At 44.0% G+C, this 19,957-nt stretch overlaps 1 protein-coding gene and 2 pseudogenes across 8 annotated transcripts in view; all 3 read right to left on the minus strand.

Annotated features, from left to right (window-relative positions):
• KIF21A (kinesin family member 21A) overlaps positions 1-19,957 on the minus strand; it is a 247,369-nt gene that overhangs the window by 21,960 nt on the left and 205,452 nt on the right. For 5 of the 8 annotated variants that reach the window (XM_073573519.1, XM_073573521.1, XM_073573520.1 and 2 more), the window contains 2 exons: positions 12,219-12,332; positions 11,700-11,828 (listed from right to left, as the gene is read on the minus strand). The exons of 1 other annotated variant lie outside the window; for it this stretch is intronic. In XM_073573519.1, the coding sequence (XP_073429620.1) occupies positions 11,700-11,828; positions 12,219-12,332 (243 nt within the window). The remainder of the gene's footprint in view (positions 1-11,699; positions 11,829-12,218; positions 12,333-19,957) is intronic. 2 more of the 8 variants (XM_073573524.1, XM_073573525.1) reach the window with 1 other exon arrangement.
• LOC141087747 (uncharacterized) lies at positions 4,341-5,545 on the minus strand (annotated as a pseudogene).
• LOC141087748 (uncharacterized) lies at positions 7,688-8,428 on the minus strand (annotated as a pseudogene).

Genomic DNA, 19,957 nt, shown 5'->3' on the forward strand with positions numbered 1-19,957 from the left:
AGGTTGAAAACCCTTGCAGTAAGGGCGATCAAAAGATCATAGCTGCACATAAATGGTATCCTTAAAAAAGTCAGCTCAGCGCGCTGTAAGGGTTAATCCATTTCCTCTCACTCAGTCCAGCAATCAACCTCTGTCCTATGCTACAATGGGAGCATAAATTACACCCCGACATAGACCACACAGCCCGCTTCATACACACTGCCACCAGTCACTTAACACAGGGGCGATGAGTCCCGGAAATATTACTACTATATGCCAATCACCAGGATCACACACTCTAAGGCTATGGATTTTTTAAAGTATACAAGGTTCAAACCCATTAGGGTATGTGTACACGCTGCAGAAAGAGAGCGAGAGAGAATCAAAATGCTGCTGCGGATCTGTAAAAAGATTTGACCACTGCAAATCTGCGCAGATTTTTCCACAGCATGTGCTCGGCAATTCTATTCTTAATTTACCATTGGCTGTGCAATAGATCCGCATCAATATCCCCATCGTGTGCACATAGCCTTAAAGTTTTAAGCTTTAATAGAAAAGGTACAGTGCTTACAAAAAAAAAGATATAAAAAAAATGGAAATAAAAAGTGACATACAAATATGCAAAACAGTTATAAAAATAAAAGGGAGAAACTTACAGAAATATTTAAACTTTGTAGTTTGGTATTCTGTTCACTGAGGGAAGCAGGAATATGAAACGGATCACATCAGCTTGGCTGCCCTCATCTGTGAACAACTCTTTGTGTAAGGCCTAATTTATAGATTTAACCTGAGGATCAAATTTCTAGACCAGCCTCTCATGTTAACATTTTAATTCCTGGTTTGTGACTGGACCATGGCTATTTTACCAATGAATACGTTATTTTTTATCTGAACACTCTTTGTGTAACCTTTCTTTCTTATAGTATAGTAAATATACAGTGTCAGGCTGCAATTTGACATCTCCCTTCAAAAGGCATCAGAAGGTGTGAAATATTTCCAATTCTGTGTGCTCTCAGGAATGCCCCCCCTGGGGGTCGGAGACTAGGAAAACTGTCTTTTCTCAAGATAACATATGTAGTGACCTTGGTGATGAACTGCAGCTTGGAAACATATGCTATGACCTTTGTGAGATCTGCAGCCTACGGACAGATGCTAGTTAACTGCCGGCCATACATAAACATATTTTCACTACAACTCCCTCCTTATGAACGTGCATGGGGTTGACTTACAGGTCAGCTCCCGAGCGCGTATTTGGTTCCACTCCACCTTGGCGAGAATAGCCATCAGCATTGCCGTGATCAATTCCTTTCTTATGTTGAATTGTAAAATCATATTGCTGTAATATCAGGCTCCATCTAAGCAATTTCCTGTTATCCCCAACTACTCTGCTGAGCCAAGTCAATGGGATATGATCTGTTATCATGGTGATGTTGCGCCCATAGAGGTATGGTTGCAGTTTCTGCAGAGCCCACACAGTTGCTAAACATTCCTTTTCAATGGCGGCATAAGCCACTTATCTGGGTGGAAGTTTACTGCTTAGGTAGAGAATTGCGTGCTCCTCACCTTGCTGGCTCACCTGGCTGAGAACTGCGCCTAGCTCATAGGTGCTGGCATCTGTCTGCACTTCAAACCTGAGAGTGAAATCTGGGGCCTGAAGGGCAGGTGAACTAACCAATGCTGACTTTAAGGCAGAAAATGATTGCTCACACTGAGGAGTCCAGGAAACAATTTGGGGGAGCTTCCACCTGGTCAGATCAGTTAACGGCTTGGCCAGGGCACTGTAGTTTGGTACAAACCTCCTATAGTTGGCAGCCATACCCAGGAACGACGGTACCTGATTCTTGGTTCTTGGGGTGGGCAAGGTTGTAATGGCTTCTACCTTCCCTGGCTCAGGTTTTAGCAGTCCTCCCCCCACCCGATGTCCAAGGTATTGTACTTCCCGCATGGCTACCTGACACTTCCCCGGCTTAACAGTAAGACCTGTTGTTTTAAGCCTTTGCAACACCTGAGCAAGATGTACAAGGTGTTCCTCCCAAGAATTACTAAAAATGGCTATATCATCGAAATAAGCAACGGCAAAACCATCAAATCCTTCCAACAAGTGATTAACCAACCTCTGGAAGGTGGCAGGGGCATTTTTCATACCAAATGGCATCACCATAAACTCAAACAGCCCGAATGGCATTATAAAGGCAACCCTCTCCTCAGCTTCTTTTGTCAGGGGTATCTGCCAATATCCCCTACTTAAGTCTATGATAGTGAGGTACGATGCATCAGCTAGCTGCTCTAACAGCTCGTCTAAACTCAGCATGGGGTAGACATCACATGTAGTAAGTAGATTATTTCCTATAGTCTACACAGAACCTGGTAGTACGGTCTTTTTTCGGGATAAGAACCAGAGGTGAGCCCCAGGCACTCTGGGATTATTGTATTACCTTGAGGTTTAGCATCTCCTCTACCTGTTCCCTCATGTGTGCCTTCACCTCTGCCGACACCCGATATACAGACTGCCTTACAGGGGGATTAGTACCAGTGTCCACATGGTGAGTTGCTAAGCGAGTCCTCCCAGGCTTCCCTGTGAAGACTTCTGTGAACTCGCTGAGCACCCCCATCAGCTCAGACCTCTGACTGTGGGATAGCTCAGGGTTAAACTCTGCTGACTCCAGGAACTCCATATACTGAGTCCCAGGGCCCACATCTAGTAACAGATCAGCCTCTCACCCTTCAGGTATGCTATAGACAGGAAAGAGACAGGCCTCCCTGTCATGATGAGCCTTCAACATATTTACATGCAATACTTTCTGACGCTTTGCATATTCATCTAGGGTCACCACATAATTAGCATCACTTAGCCGCTTGTGTACAGTGCATGGTACATCCCATGCGGCCTGTAAATTATTCTGTAGCATAGGGACCAACATCCAAACTTTCTGACCCTCATCAACGGCCCTCAGTCTAGCATTACGGACGTACCAGACCTTTGATTGATTTGGGCCTGGGTTACATTCTCATGGACCAGGTTGCTCAGTTGTTGCATTCTGAGTCCAGTACATATTCAACCACCAAGACGCCCGTAGTTTTGGAGTCGACCTCCCAACAGTCCTTAATCAGATCAAGTGGCCCCCTAACCCTCCTCCCATAAACCATTTCAAAAGGGGAGAATCCTGTAGACCCCTGGGGTACCTCTCTGTATGCAAACAACAGACGAGGCAGGTACTACTCACAGTTTCTTCCTTCAGTCTCCACAAGCATTTTGAGCATTTGTTTTAATGTCCCATTAAAACGCTCGCAGTCTGTTGGTTTAGGGATGATAGGCGCTGGCCACAAAATGCTACACTTGTATTTTTTCGCAGAGGCTTTCCATCAGATTGGACATGAATTGGGTTCCCTGATCAGTTTACATTTACCTTGGGAAACCCACACGAGAGAAAACAGTAAAGCATCCGCCACTTTGTCTGCTCGGATGGAGCCCAGTGCCACAGCTTCCGGATATCGTGTAGCATAGTCCACCACTGTGAGGTTGAACTTTTTGCCAGAGCTGCTAGGTATTGCAAGTAGCCCTATGATATCCACAGCAACTCGCTGGAAAGGCTCATCGATCACTGGCAGTGGTATCAATAGGGCTTTCTGTATATTCCCAGATTTTCCAACTCTCTGACAAACTACACATGAACAACAGCAATTGGTATTATCTGTCCCCATCTTGAGCCAATAAAAGCTAGGTGTCAGGCGAGCTTTAGTCTTTTGTATTCCAAGGTGTTCCGCCAGCGGAATTTCATGTGCAATTCTCAATAATTGTTACCTAAATAGATAAGGAACGACCAGCCGCTTTTCACTGTCCCAAGGTTCTGTAGTATCCGTGGGGAGAGTCTCTTTATACAGTCTGCCCTGGTCCCAGTATATTCTCTCTTTGTCAGAAGCAGTAGGGGGTTGGTCTGCAAGACATTTGAGCTTCTCTGGACTGCATCTGTCCGCAGAGCCTCCTGGAAGCTCTGACTGTTAAGGCCCCGTTACACGTATCAATGTCCCAGCGATCCCCACCAACGATCCGACGTGGATGGGATCGCTGGGACATAGCTAGCTGATCGCTGGTGAGCTGTCACATAGACAGACCCACCAGCGATCAGGACCAGCGAGCAAGCTGGTATCCAAGGTAAACAGCGGGCATCCAAGAGCCGCGCGGCTCTTAGATACCCGCTGTTTACATTGGAAACCAGCTTCCAGCGGCGCTGATCGTTGGTCTCTCGCTGCCACACGCAGCGATGCGCGCTGGCCAGCGGGAGACCAACAATCAAAAAATGGCCCAGGACGTTTGAGCGCGATCAGTGATACCCGGCGGGGGGGGCGGTCGCTGATACATGTCACACACAGCGATATTGCTGGCGAGATCGCTGTGGCGTCACAAAATCGGCGATCTCGCTGTGTGTGATGGGGCCTTTAGTCTGCAGGCCCTGGCCTAGTGTGAACGCCAGTCTCTGGTCTGAAGCTGAGTCTTCAGTGTCGGTTATCAGAGACCTCGGTGCATCTGCCATGTGAGGAGGTTCCCGGGTCATAGTACGACCCTCCTGTTTTGGCAGTTCTATTTGAGACTCATCCTTTAATCTCTGGGGTTGAGTATGAGCTGCAGCCTGACTCCAGGTCACAGCTGCCACATACGTACATTCCTGTGCATTGTTACATTTTCCCTCCTTGCACGGGATCTCAGGTGGGTCACTTGCTTTCACCTTCTCTGTAGCATTTACTTGCAAGGGAGGGATATAGTGGGACACCATCCTCTCCAAGTCGGTGTCTAGCAACACATTGGTGGGAATTGCCTCTGATACTCCCACCTCTCAGTCCTTTCCCTGCTCCCCAGTCAAGGTATACACAGGCCATGGGCACGACAGGGCTGACCCCTCCAATCCTGTTTATAGACATAGTCTTTCCTGGTATGATATCTGCAGGGTTTACCATTTCGGGGCGCAGCAGCGTTATCTCTGCACTAGTGTCCCTGAGGCCAACGGTAACTTTATTGCCAACAGTGACAGATTGACAGTTCTCATTGGTCCTCACATTAGAGCCGGACCCAAAGAGAACAGAAGATGGGGACCCAGATGGCTTTGTGGTTGTAGTTGGGCATTTCTCCATATCAGGGCACACTGCGCTAACAAGTCCCACTTTGTTGCAGAAGAATCATCGGCGTGCATCGCCTAAAGAATGTCTAGTCCCCGGGACCCCATAGGAGGTGGCCTTGAACAGCACTGGTGATCGGCCAGCAGAGGAAGAAGGGTCCCCGTTTGGCTTACCTCCCTTCCAGCTGAGTCCCGATGGCATCCGCACCTCAGGCATTCTGTCAGCCACATAACAGTCTGCAATCTTTGCAGCCTGATCCGCAATTTGTGGCTCTCGATCCCACACAAATTATCGTACATCTGTGGGACACATATGAGGAAATTGATCCTTGACCGTAAGATCCATAAAGTCCTCAAAACTGTTAACAAAGTCCTCTGATCCACTGGTTGAACAAGGTCCTCAAGGTGCTCACGACATCCGCATAGCTGTCAGTTGATCCACGTTGTACAGTCATGGCCAAAAGTTTAGAGAATGACACAAATATTAATTTTTACAGTCTACTGCTTCATTTTTTCTAATGGCAATTTGCATATACTCCAGAATGTTATAAAGAGTGATCAGCTTAACAGCAATTACTTGCAAAGTCAATATTTGACTAGAAAATTAACTTTATCCCCCAAAACACATTTCAACATCATTGCAGCTCTGCCTTTAAAGGACCAGCTAACATCGTTTCAGTGATTGCTCCATTAACACAGGTGTGGGTGTTGATGAGGACAGGGCTGGAGATCAATCTGTCATGATTAAGTATGAATGACACCACTGGACACTTTAAAAGGAGGCTGGTGCTTGGCATCATTGTTTCTCTTCTGTTAACCATGGTTATCTCTAAAGAAACATGTGCAGTCATCATTGCACTGCACAAAAATGGCCTAACAGGGAAGAGTATCGCAGCTAGAAAGATTGCACCTCAGTCAACAATCTATCGCATCATCAAGAACTTCAAGGAGAGGGGTTCCCTTGTTGCCAAAAAGGCTCCAGGGTGCCCAAGAAAGACCAGCAAGAGCCAGGACCGTCTCTTAAAAGTGTTTCAGCTGCGGGATCGGGCTACCAGCAGTGCAGAGCTTGCTCAGGAATGGCAGCAGGCAGGTGTGAGTGCATCTGCACGCACTGTGAGGCGGAGACTCTTGGAGCAAGGCCTGGTCTCAAGGAGGGCAGCAAAGAAGTCACTTCTCTCCAGAAAAAACATCATGGACAGACTGATATTCTGCAAGAGGTACAGGGAGTAGACTGCTGAGGACTGGGGTAAAGTCATTTTCTCTGATGAATCCCCTTTTCGATTGTTTGGGACATCTGGAAAACGGCTTATTCGGAGAAGACCAGGTGAGCGCTACCACCAGTCTTGTCTCATGCCAACTGTCAAGCATCCTGAAACCATTCATGTGTGGGGTGGCTTCTCAGCCAAGGGAATGGGCTCTCTCTCAGTCCTGCCTAAAAACACAGCCATGAATAAAGAATGGTACCAGAATGTCCTCCAAGAGCAACTTCTCCCAACCGTCCAAGAGCAGTTTGGCGATCAATAATGCCTTTTTCAACATGATGGAGCACCTTGCCATAAAGCAAAGGTGATAACTAAATGGCTCAGGGAACAAAACATAGAGATTTTGGGACCATGGCCTGGAAACTCCCCAGAACTTAATCCCATTGAGAACTTGTGGTCAATCATCAAGAGACGGGTGAACAAACAAAAACCTTCAAATTCAGACAAAATAAAAGCATTGATTTTGCAAGAATGGACTGCTATCAGTCAGGATTTGATCCAGAAGTTGATTGAGAGCATGCCAGGGAGAATTGCTGAGGTCCTGAAGAAGAAGGGTCAACACTGCAAATATTGACTTGCTGCATTAACTCATTCTAACTGTCAAGATAACCTTTTGTTACTCATAATGATTGCAATTATATTTCTGTATGTGATAAAAACATCTGACAAACACACATAAAAACCAGAGGGCAGCAGATCATGTGAAAATATAATATTTGTGTCATTCTCTAAACTTTTGGCCATGACTGGAGGTTCCGGAACTTTCTCCGATACACTTCTGGGGTTAGGTTGTGTTTCCGGATCAAGGCCTCTTTTATGGCCTGTGGTGTAGTGACCACTATGTCCACTAGGGGGCGCTGTGTCGGTGTCCCAGGACAGGTGTACAGGCACATTCAGTGTGGTAACAGGAGCAGGGTCCTAAATGACCATTATGGGTCTCAAGGTGGGTGGCCTTGGGATGCAGGCTCCAGGGTGTATTGATCAGCAGAGGTACTGCTGATATTTTTGTTACACTGTGTCGAGGAAGCCTGTGTGTGTCTATGTGCAATACAACCTTTTGTGATGTCATAGCCATGTGATCACCTGTGGGCGTGGTTACAGGGCTATGTAATTGAGGTGTTTGGCACATGTCAGGGGGTGGAGGGAGTCTGTCTGAGTGTGGACAGACTTCCATGTGTCCAGGTGGGACACTACAGAGAGAGTATATGGGGAGGACTACAGCTCCCAGCATGTGCTGAGACTCTCTGTCCGAGTCTGAAGCCACGGACATTTCTGTTCCTTTGCCTGAGCTGAAGGTTACATTTCAGTGTTATGCTGCCTTGTGGGTTTATGAAGTTAATAAACCACATGGACTTTGGGAAAACCTGCCTCATAATTGTCTCCCGCTGCACCTGAGCGAGTCACATCCCTACAGGCCTCATAGTTCCTATCTAGCTCTGGTAGGAGGCCAGCGAAAACTTCCAAGGCTTTGCCTCTCAGTCCTGGAGTTAGATACTGTGCCCACTGCTCACGGGGTAGATGGTATTGCCTGCAGGTTTTTTCAAACACCCAAAGAAAAGTATCTAAGTCCGTATCCTTCTCCATCACAGGGAAGTTTTCCGAATGTGGTCTCCTTGGATTTATGTCCTGGGAGGGGCTTAGCTGAGGACTGTTACCCCTCTCTCTATGAGCCATCTGAAGCTTGAAAGCTCTCTCCTCTCGGCGTTATGCAGCCTCTCTCTCATCCCGGTCCCGACGTTCTGCAGCCTCTCGGTACTGTAGAATAAGCTGCAGGTGCAGATTGGGATCACTTGTTCCCAGCTGTTGTAAGGCCATTTGTAAAGTAAAGTCCATAGGCTCTTCAGCACTGGCATTACTGGCACCTCCAGAAGGTATATCCGGTGCAAGTGCTGGCATTGCTGGGTCTCTCCGAGGTGGACTGTCTCCTTGGCCAGGTGCTTCAGTATTTTGCTCTATCTCCTGCTTGACCAAGGCACGTATTAGCAGTTCCTTGGATTTGTCGGCTGTCTCTATTCCTCTCTGCTCACAGAGGTCGATCAGAACCTCTTTGCTCTGCTTCTTGCACTGGGCTGCCATACCAATGAACAATCTTTTGCCAAATAAAAGATAGAAAAGAAAAACGGGGAAGGGAAACTGTTGCAAGTATGTCTAAGTAAGCACTGAGCTGAACCTTGTAGAACTGGTGCACTCCTCGCAAGGATACCAATTCTTAAATAATTGCTTAAACCATGCACTAATGCTCTAAAAGAAATAAATTCTATCCCACTGCTCGCCACCAATTTGTCACGTACCCGCTTCTCAGAACGTGACTTGAGGTTGCGCCTGCAAGGGTTAATCTGTCTCCTCTCACTCAGTCGAGCATTCATCCTCTCTCCTATGCTGCAATGGAAGCATAAATTACACCCCGACAGAGACCACGTACCCCCGCTTCATACACACTGCCACCACTCACCGAACACATGGGCGATGAGTCCCGGAAATACTACTACTATATGCCAATCGCCAGGATAACACATTCTAAGGCTATGGATTCTTTAGAGCATACAAGGTTCAGACTTATTAAAGTTTTAAGCTTTAATAGAAAAGGTACAGGGCTTACAATAAAAGGATATAAAAAATATGGAAATAAAAAGTGACATACAAATATGCAAAACAGTTATAAAAATAAAAGGGAGAAACTTACAGAAATATCTAAACTCTGCAGTCTGGTATTCTGTTCCCTGAGGGAGGGAGGAATGTGAAACGGATCACAACAGCTTGACTGCCCTCATCTGTGAACAACTTTCTTTGTGTAAGGTCTAATTTATAGATTTAACCTGGAGATCAGATTTCTAGACAAGCCTCTCATGTTAATATTTTTATTCCTGGTTTGTGACTGGACCATGGCTACTTTACCAATGAATAACATTTTTTTCTCTGAACACTCTTTGTGTAACCTGTCTTTCTCATAGTAAATATACAGTGTCAGACTGGAATTTGGCATCTCCCTTCAAAGGCACCAGAAGGTGTGAAATGTCTCCAATTCTGTGTGTTCTCAAGGTCGGAGACCAGGAAAACTGGCTTTTCTCAGGATAACATATGTTGTGACCTTTGTGAAGAGCTGCAGCCTGGAAACATATGCTATGACCCTTGTGAGACGTGCAACCTACGGAGAGATGCTAGTTAACTGCCGCCATACATATTTTCACTACAATGTTAATCAGCCTAGGCACAGTAGTTTATCTCTTTGCAGTTAAATTATTTCAGCACAAATACTTCCTACACTACATCGACAAAAGTATTCAACTTCACATTACACCCCATTCTCAAGCCAGGGGCAATCATATAGAGTTGGCATAACAGCTTTCATGCTTCTGGGAAGACCTTCGAAAATTTTAGCATGTGCCTGTACAAATTTTTCATCCATTCATGCAGAAGAGCATGATGTTGGATGAGAAGGCCTTGCTCACAATACCTGTAAAATTCATCCCAAAAGTGGAATTCAGCACAGGGGTCTCTGATGGTCATAAGGTTCTTCTCAACAAAACTCACCTAACCATGCTTTTATGGAACCTGCTTTGTACAGGTGTTCACTAACTGACTTAGTGCAAGTTGTGGCATCCTACTACAGTACCACGATCTAATTCAGCAAGATCTTTAAAAATGACCCATTCGTTCACAAATGTTTGTAAAGGCAGACTGCATGGTTAGGTGTTTGGAACTGAATGAAAAACATAAATTCAGTAGTTGTCCAAAGACATTTTTGTTCATAAAGTGCGTGTGATTACGTAGCGCAATTAAAATACATTTTGTTTAGTCAATGGAAAATAGTCTCGGGAAGACAACCCCTTTAAACATGAAATCGTGCGATCACAAGCCCAACTTCGCTCATCCTAATCAAAAAGCTGCCATTGCTGTATGAAGCCAGGTGTTGGCATACAATTCTCCTACAGCAGCGTAGTATTACATAGCAGCAATTCCACCCGGAACGCCTCTTCATTCTGGCTCATAGAATGTGCCCATTATGGCCTCCAATTATCTGGATAGGGCGTATGCACAAGCAATAAAGAAAACGTCTGGCTCATGGTAAATTTACAAACTGTGCCATTGATCTTATGGTACGGACATACAAAATCATGTGATATCCTTTAACAATTGTCAGCCAGTAGTATCATAGAATCATAGAATCGTAGAGTTGGAAGGGACCTCCTGGGCCATCTGGTCCAACCCCCTGCTCAAAGCAGGATTCGCTAAATCATCCCTGTCAGATGTCTGTCCAGCCTCTGTTTGAAGACTTCCATTGAAGGAGAACTCACCACTTCTGGTGGCAGCCTGTTCCACTCATTGATCACTCTGTCAAAAAGTTTTTTCTAATATCTAATCTGTGTCCCCTCCCATTCAGTTTCATCCCATTGCTTCTAGTCTTTCCTTGTGCAAATGAGAATAAAGATGATCTTTCTATAATGTGACAGCCCTTTAGATATTTGTAGACAGCTATTAAGTCTCCTCTCAGTCTTCTCTTTTGCAAACTAAACAATCCCAAATCCTGCAACCTTTCCTCATAAGACAGGGTTTGCAGACCGGTCACCATTCTGGTCGCTCTTTTCTGAACTTGCTCCAGTTTGTTGATGCCTTTTTTTAAAATGTGGTGCCCAAAACTGGACACAATATTCCAGATGAGGTCTGACCAAAGAGGAGTAGAGGGCAATAATGACTTCACGTGATCTAGACTGTATGTTAATACATCCTAGAATTGCATTTACCTTCTTTTTTGCTGCTGCATCACACTGTTGACTCATATTTAGTCTGTGATCTATTAGTATACCCAAGTCTTTTTCACATGTGCTGTTGTTTAGCCCTATTCCTCCCATTCAGTATATGCTTTTTTCATTTTTATTGCCCAGATGTAGTACTTTGCATTTTTCCCTGTTAAAAACCATTCTGTTAGTTGCTGCCCACTGCTCCAGTTTATTTATATCTTTTTGAATCCTCTCTCTCTCTTCTCTATACATTTTAATTTTTCCAACGGGAAAAACGAGATACACAATAGACATATGAAGTTCCTGTAAGTGAAAAATATAAACTATTTAACCACAAAGATAACTGCTTCTGCTACTCTTCTAAACCTACCAAGGTGCAATGTATAAAATTCAGCTTCCTGCGCTTGTACAAAATCTTGGCTCTCTGCCTGTAGAATAAGTACTAAGGAGGTGGCTTAATTCTGCATGTGTAGATCAATTATTCTCAAACTGAATGATTACTTCCTAATCTACTGAATAACAGAATTTAACAGTCTGCCAATCCCTTCCGAAAAGTTGCAGTCTTGTGCCTGCCAATGTAAGGGGTGGCTTATTATCCTAGAACTTACTTATCCTGCTGACATGTTGCGTTTCCCTGAGAAACTGTGAGACGGCTAAAAACATTCATTTCATTACGCGTTCGGCTCGTTGGGGAAGAAGGAGGTGATAGACTAGCCTCTGAGGTTCCCGAGTCTGAGCTACAAGAAAAAAAGAACACGGATTGCTCACTTCAATGGGTTATCAAAGATGGAAGTCAGTACAGCACAATGACTCATGCTATACAAGCCTGCTTTCCAAACAGCAATTTAGAGGATTCTTGTGCATTAAACAAGGCAACTCCTGAAGCTTGTTCTCCACTAACAAAAAAGAGAGGCTTACACAAGAACAATAAGACAAAGAAGGCAAAGCCAGAGCAACACGTATTGGCACATAGTGTATACAAAACTGGAACAGAGTACCTCAATTTATCTCATTTCTAAATATCAACTACCACTAAATGACTGCTGTCATGTCCTGGAAGCAACGCCCGCACACAATACACAACATTGAGGAGGAAGAAACACAACATGTCCATGGAGCATACGTACAATTTTTGTTCTTTGGATTTACCCAGCTTCTCCCCACTCCTTTCATAGGTTTTCCTCCTTGATGAAGGAGAGGGCTCAGGAATACGTCTTTCAGCCGATGCATTTGGCTTAGACCTGAGAAGTATACCAACACCAAGACAATTCTTAAAGTATACACAGAACAGTCACCTCAGACAGTACAAGCTTTTAAGAGCGACACATGAATAATTTAATCAGAATGATTGTTGGACAATTTTCTATACTAGATCTATGCTCACAAACATGCAAATGTATTTAACCACAGCGCTAAGATAAAACACAAGGCATTTAAAAATACTACACACATTCCAAACATAATGCTCCACCTTGAACCCTAGCTTTAAAAAAAATTCACAAAAGAAGTTTATAACTTAGTATTGCAATCAACATATTGTTACTGAAAGGAACCCGACAACCTAAAAAAAGCTGTTTACCTGCAGATACAGTGTCAATTTACAGATATACAACATGTAAATCATCTCTGACTGGCTTACTGGAACAGCAGCTACAGAGAGAAATTCAAGTTATATTCTCCCTGCAGCTGCTTGCTTCCAGTCATTGAGTGGTGCAGGGAGGTTTAACAGTCACCGCTCACGGCACAGTGAGCATATTTATCGCTCCCTTGAATACTGACTGACAGCCTGCTCTGCACACAGATCTGCAGCATGTGTATGCAGTAACAGGCTGACAAACAAGAGATTGAGGAGTGATAGCAGCCCGCTCACTCTATAAATGAGTGACGACTGTAATCACTCCCTGCACCACCCAATCAATGACTGAAAGCGAGTGGCTGCAGGGAGAATATAGCTTTGTTTTCTTCCGATATAGCAATGGCTATCAGTCCTGTGAAGCATGACTTTAGCACTATTTACCTGCAGGTTACCACTATATCTGCAGGTTCTAGGTTTTATTCCACAAAAACATTCCACTATTTTTATTCCACAAAAACAAAAGTAGCTTGTAAAGTCTCATAGGCTGCAATGTAAGACAAAATAATTTCCTATTTTCTACCAGGTCTACAGAAGTGCAGCAGACTGAGTCCTTCGTCAGGTCTACACTACTTGTTCATTTAACTCCATATCAACATCCATATTTCTGCTGGTTCTTATACAGCTCTAGCAAATATTTAAGAGACCACTTCCAAATGTTCAGTTTGTCTGATTTTTCTCTTTATAGGTATATTTTTGAGTAAAATGTAAATTGTTCTTTTAGTCTACAAACTTCTGACATGTCTCCGAATTTCCAAGCAATACATTTTTTTTTTCTGAAAAGGAGAAATGGTCAAAATTAAAAAAACAAAACAGTGCGTTCAGACCTCAAATAACGCAAAGAAAACAAGTTCATAATCATTTCGAAACAATACTAATGTTTTAACTCAGGAAGAGTTCAGAAATCAATATTTTATGGAATAACCATGATTTTTAAAAACAGCTTTCATGCGTCTTGTCATGCTTGCCACCAGTCTTTCACACTGTGTCTAACGAAAAAATTTAAGCAGTTTTCTTTGTCGGATGGCTTGTGTCTATCCATCATCCTCTTGATTACATTCCAGAGGTTTTCAATGGGGTTCAGGTCTGGAGAATGGGTTGCCCATGACAGGGTTTTGATGAGGTGGTCTCTTAATTTTTGCCAGAGCTGTATAAACAAATCTAGGTAGCCATTGTGTCCTTCAGCTTAGGCAACCTTCCATAGGGCATAACTTTCGGCCGCTTTGTATTATTTGAAGCTTTTGTCATATTAATTTACAATGACTGTTGTAAAAATTACAGCACATTAATCACCAGCACAAGATCTCCATAGACACAAAATATGTAAAAACTACTGGAAATTTTAGTTAAAAAACGGATAATGAAAATATAATTTAACACAAACACTATTAGAAAAAGCAGGTATTTACATGCTAATGCAATGATTTATATGTCACCATAAACAGCAAAATTAAGTTTATTGGTAAACATACAGTCTACCTGAAATGCAAAAGCTAGAAGAAGCTAGAAAACTCCAAAAGTCTACCTCAAACACAATTCTAGAATAAGCAAAAACATGCAAAGTCTACCTCAAACTCTAAGTGCCCGATTCACCAAGATAGGCTTTGTTCACACCGCTCTTGATTAGGGCCAGTGAAGTCAGACACTCCCGATTTATAGATGGCAGAAATCTTACTCCAGTGAAAGACTCCGATGAGAGTTCTGGCATTTGCAACTAGACAACCTTTAGCATAATGCCCCAGCTAAGCTCCCTTCCCACCCCTGCTCCACCCATTTTGGCAGAGCTGGGAGAAACTTTCTGACATGAAAGCCTTGATGAATCAGTCCTTAATCTAATATATAAAGCTCAATGTGTGTGTGTGTGTGTGTGTGTGTGTGTGTGTGTGTGTGTGTGTGTGTACAGTCATATGTTAAAGTTTGGGCACCCCTATTAATGTTAACCTTTTTTCTTTATAACAATTTTGGTTTTTGCAACAGCTATTTCAGTTTCATGTATCTAATAACTGATGGACTCAGTTATATTTCTGGATTCAAATGAGGTTTATTGTACTAACAGAAAATGTGCAATATGCATTTAAACAAAATTTGACCGGTGCAAAAGTATGGGCACCTCAACATAAAAGTGACATTAATATTTCGTAGATCCTCCTTTTGCAAAAATAACAGCCTCTAGTCGCTTCCTGTAGCTATTAACCCCTTAATGACCAGGGGTATTTTTGGTTTTACATTTTCATTTTTCCCTCCCCTTCTTTCCAGAGCCATAACTTTTTTATTTTTCCGTTTATATGGCCATGTGAGGGCTTATTTTTTGCGGGACGAGTTGTACTTTTAAATGACATCATTGGTTTTACCATATCGTGTACTCGAAAACGGGAAAAAAATTCCAAGTGCGGTGAAATTGCAAAAAAAGTGCAATCCCACACTTGTTTTTTGCTTGGCTTTTTTGTTAGGTTCACTAGATGCTAAATCTCACCTGCCATTATGATTCTCCAGGTCATTACAAGTTCATAGACACCAAACATGTCTATGTCCTCTTTTATCTAAGTGGTGAAAAAAAATTCCAAAGTTTGCTAAAAAAAAAAAAAAAAAAAAAAAAAAATTGCGCAATTTTTCATTTTTCATGATCTGGGGTCGGGTGAGGGCTTATTTTTTCCCTGCCAGACTGACATTTTTAATGATACCACTTTTGTGCAGATACGTTCTTTTGATCGCCCGTTATTGCATTTTAATGCAATGTCTTGGTGACCAAAAAAACGTAATTCTGGCGTTTTTAATTTTTTTCTCGCTACGCCGTTTAGCGATCGGGTTAATGCTTTTTTTTATTGATAGATCGGGCGATTCTGAACGCGGCGATACCTAATATGTGTATGTGGGATTTTTTTTTTACTGTTTTATTTTGATTGGGGCGAAAGGGGGGTGATTTGAACTTTTAGGTTTTTTAATTTTTTTTATTTTTAAACATTTTTTTTTTTTTTTTTTTTTTACTTTTGGCATGCTTCAATAGCCTCCATAGGAGGCTAGAAGCTTGCGCAACCCGATCGGCTCTGCTACATATGGGCGATGAGCAGATCGCCCATATGTGGCAGATTTACTGCTGTGCTTTCAGTGCCGACCACCGGGTGGCGCTGAAAGCCATATGCCTGGAACAACCATAGAGGTCTCATAGAGACCTCTGGTTGTCCAGGCAACATGACGCCGACCCCCGGTCACGTGACGGGGGTCGGCGGTGACGTCATTTCCGGCCCGGCGGCCGGAAATGCTATTTAAATGCACGCTGTCAGCTTTGACAGCTGCATTTAACTAGTTAATAGGCGCAGGCGGACGGCGATTCCGCTCGCGCCTATTGCGGGCACATGTCAGCTGTTCATAACAGCTGACATGTCCCGGCTTTGATGCGGGCTCAGCGCCGGAGCCCTCATCAAAGCAGGGGAGATGTCTGATGACGGACTGTGTCCGTCATTGGACATTAAGGGGTTAATGAGTTCCTGGATGAAGGTATTTGTGACCATTTCTGTTTACAAAACAATTCCAGTTCAGTTAAGTTTGATGGTCACCGAGCATGGACAGGATTGACATCTGCACCGTCGCAGCTACAGCCACAAAATTTTGCGCAGTCACACGTCTGGACCCCGAAAGCGTCATAGGCTATGTTGTGAGGCGAAATTTTAACCCCGCGTGTTCCAATTCACCAAACAATTTTGCCCCTATGTACATAATGGGGAAAAAGTGTATGTATGTGTGTATGTCCAGGATTGGCATCTGCACCGTTGCAGCTACAGCCACAAAATTTTCCACAGTCACAAGTCTGGAACCCGAGAGCGTCATAGGCTATGGTGTGAGGTGAAATTTTAACCTCGCGTGTTCCAATTCACCAAACAATTTTGCCCCTATGTACATAATGGGGAAAAAGTGTACGTATGTATGTATGTATGTATGTATGTGTGTATGTCCGGGATTGGCATCTGCACCGTCGCAGCTACAGCCACAAAATTTTGCACAGTCACACGTCTGGACCCCGAGAGTGTTATAGGCTATGTTTTGAGGCAAAATTTTAACCCGGCGCGTTCCACTTCACCAAACAATTTTGCCTATTATTCTTATCATTTCTATGGTGTTATCATCCTTCTGTAAAGCTGGAAATAACACAATTTATTACCGTGCCAACACAGACCACCCTCTGACACAGACTGCAGGGGGAGCCCAGTATCATACAGGATAGGATTAGATACACAGCTCAGCAGTCAGTATCACACAGGATAGGATTAGATACACGGCTCAGCAGACAGTATCACACAGGATAGGATTAGATACACAGCTTAGCACACAGTATCACAAAGAATAGTATTAGATACACGGCTCAGCAGACAGTATCACACAGAATAGGATTAGATACACGGCTCAGCAGTCAGTATCACACAGGATAGGATTAGATACACGGCTCAGCAGTCAGTATCACACAGGATAGGATTAAATACACAGCTCAGCAGTCAGTATCACACAGAATAGTATTAGATACACGGCTCAGCAGTCAGTATCACACAGCATGGGATTAGATACATAGCTCAGCAGTCAGTATCACACAGGATAGGATTAGATACACAGCTCAACAGACAGTATCACACAGAATAGGATTAGATACATGGCTCAGCAGACAGTATCACACAGGATAGGTTTAGATACACTGCTCAGCAGTCAGTATCACACAGGATAGGATTAGATACACGGCTGAGCAGTCAGTAACACAGGATAGGGTTAGATACACAGCTCAGCAGAAAGTATCACACAGGAGAGGATTAGATACACTGCTCAGCAGTCAGTATCACACAGGATATGGTTAGATAAACAGATACACATGTTGTTTACCAAAAGGCTCTTGAATGAGTTGAAAATAAAATACTATCAATACTTGGGTAATCATTTAGTTAATTTGTGTTGCAAATCTGTAGTGTTGAATATATGATGTGAAATGTTTTTATGAGCAATATAATCATTATAATTTGCTATAACTAACCACAGTTGGTTACTATGCCCAGGCAACGCCGGGTTCTTCAGCTAGTTCTAGAATAAGCAAAAACATACAAAGTCTAATTCCAACACAAACTAGAAGAAGCCAGAGTACTTGAAGTTTACATTAAAAAAAACAAACAAAAAGAAACATACAGTCTACCGCAAACACTTAGGCTAAGTGCCCACATTGCAGAAATGCTGCGGAAATGTCTGCAGCATTTCCGCAACTCCCTGCCGCGGGTAAAACGCATGTGGAATTCGCATGCATTTTCCAAAAAAACACAAGCATTTTGCAAGCGTTTTTAGCTTGTAGAATGCTTGCGGTTTACAAGCGATTTGAAGCATCGCTTGGAAAAGTGATTGACAGCTTTGTGACCAACTTTTTACCATTGATGCTGCCTTGCGAGACTGCTACGTCATCAGAGGTCATTCGCGCATTGCATCCTTGGGAACAGAAGATGCCGCCAGCACCTCCGAGGGCGGGAAGGACTCTGTGGGTCGCCAGAAGGTGAGTATATCCCTATTTTTTATTTTAATTCTATTTTTTACAGGGATATGGTACCCAGGGCATGGAGGAGAGTCTCCTCTCCTTCAGACCCTGGGTACCATCCGCACATGAAGTGCTCACTTTACGCATGGTGGGCATAGTCACATGCGTAAAGTGAACGTTTCAATGTAATCCGATTCCGCAGAAATAATGAACATGCTGCGGATTTTACCGCTATGCGATTCCGCAGCAGTAAAATCTGCAGCATTGACACAGCAATTGTGGAATCCCATAGGATTGCATGGGGACGCGTTTTTGAAGCGGTTTTTAAGCGTTTCCGCTGCGGCAAAAACGCATAAAAACGTAACGTGGGCAGATAACCTTAGACGATCACCCATGAAAGCAAGTTTTTGCGCTGCGTTGTGCAAAAATGTTGAGACTTTTGCTGTTTTCACACCATTTTTGCCCAGCTCTGCCAAAAAGGGAGAAGTTGGGGACAGAAGTCACAGCGTATGGCTCCAGCACGCCCCTCTTCATGCATGCTTCATCATGATAAATCAGGATCTAAAGCTATTAGGTGCTAAGACATACAAGTGCCTTGAAAAAGTAATCATACACTGTGAACTTGTCCAACTTACTTTACAACCATAAACAAGTTCTTTTTATTTGGATTTTGTGTGATATGCCAACACAAAGTAGCAAGTATTTGTGAAGAGTAAAGCAAATGATAACAGGATTTTTGGGTTGCTTACCGTAAAATGTTTCTCGGAGCCTTCATTGGGGGACACAGAGACCATGGGTGTATGCTGCTGCCACTAGGAGGCTGACACTATGCACAAAAAAGGTTAGCTCCTCCTCCGCAGTGTACACCCCACCGACCGGCAGGAAATTCCTGTTAGTGAGAAAGCAGTAGGAGAAGTAACAGAATAGATTGAAAACAGAACAGACAACTCAACTGTAAACAAAAAACAAACATAATAACAGGAGTTGTAGAACATGGGAGGGTGCTGTGTCCCCCAATGAAGGCTCCGAGAAACAGATTTTACGGTAAGCAACCCAAAAATCATGTTTTCTCTTTCGCCTCATTGGGGGACACAGAGACCATGGGACGTCCCAAAGCAGTCCCTGGGGTGGGAAAAACAAACTTCCATCAGGCCAGCGGACTCACTACCGCAGCCTGCAGGATCCTTCTACCAAGGCTGGCGTCCGCCGAAGCGTAGGTGTGGACCTTGTAGAATTTCACAAACGTGTGAACCGACGACCAGGTTGCAGCTTTGCAAGCTGCAGCGCGGAAGCACTGTGACGTACCGCCCAGGAGGCCCCCACTGCCCGGGTAGACTGCGCTCTAATTCCCGGAGGGGCCGCTCAATGTTTGACCCGGTAGGCCTCCAAAATTGCCGATCTGACCCAGCGAGCAATAGTGGCTTTGGAGGCCGGCTGACCTTTTCGCGCTCCATCTGGAATGATGAAGAGAGAGTCTGTCTTCCGCAAAGGAGTAGTCCTAGCTAGGTAGACCTTCATCGCCCTGACCAACTCCAGCTTGTTTAAGGAGCGCTCCCGAGGGTGAGTTGAACCCGGACAAAAGGACGGGAGAACAATATCCTAATTCAGGTGGAAAGTGTTCACCACTTTAGGAAGGAAAGAGGGCGGAGGCCGCAGAACTACCTTGTCCTGGTGGAGTACCAAGAAAGGAGAGCGGCAAGAGAGAGCTGCCAATTCCGATACACGCCGGATGGAGG

Source organism: Dendrobates tinctorius, unplaced genomic scaffold, assembly GCF_039654945.1.
Source record: "Dendrobates tinctorius isolate UK_male_01 unplaced genomic scaffold, ASM3965494v1 ptg000035l, whole genome shotgun sequence".
NCBI classification, from domain to species: Eukaryota; Metazoa; Chordata; class Amphibia; order Anura; family Dendrobatidae; genus Dendrobates; species Dendrobates tinctorius.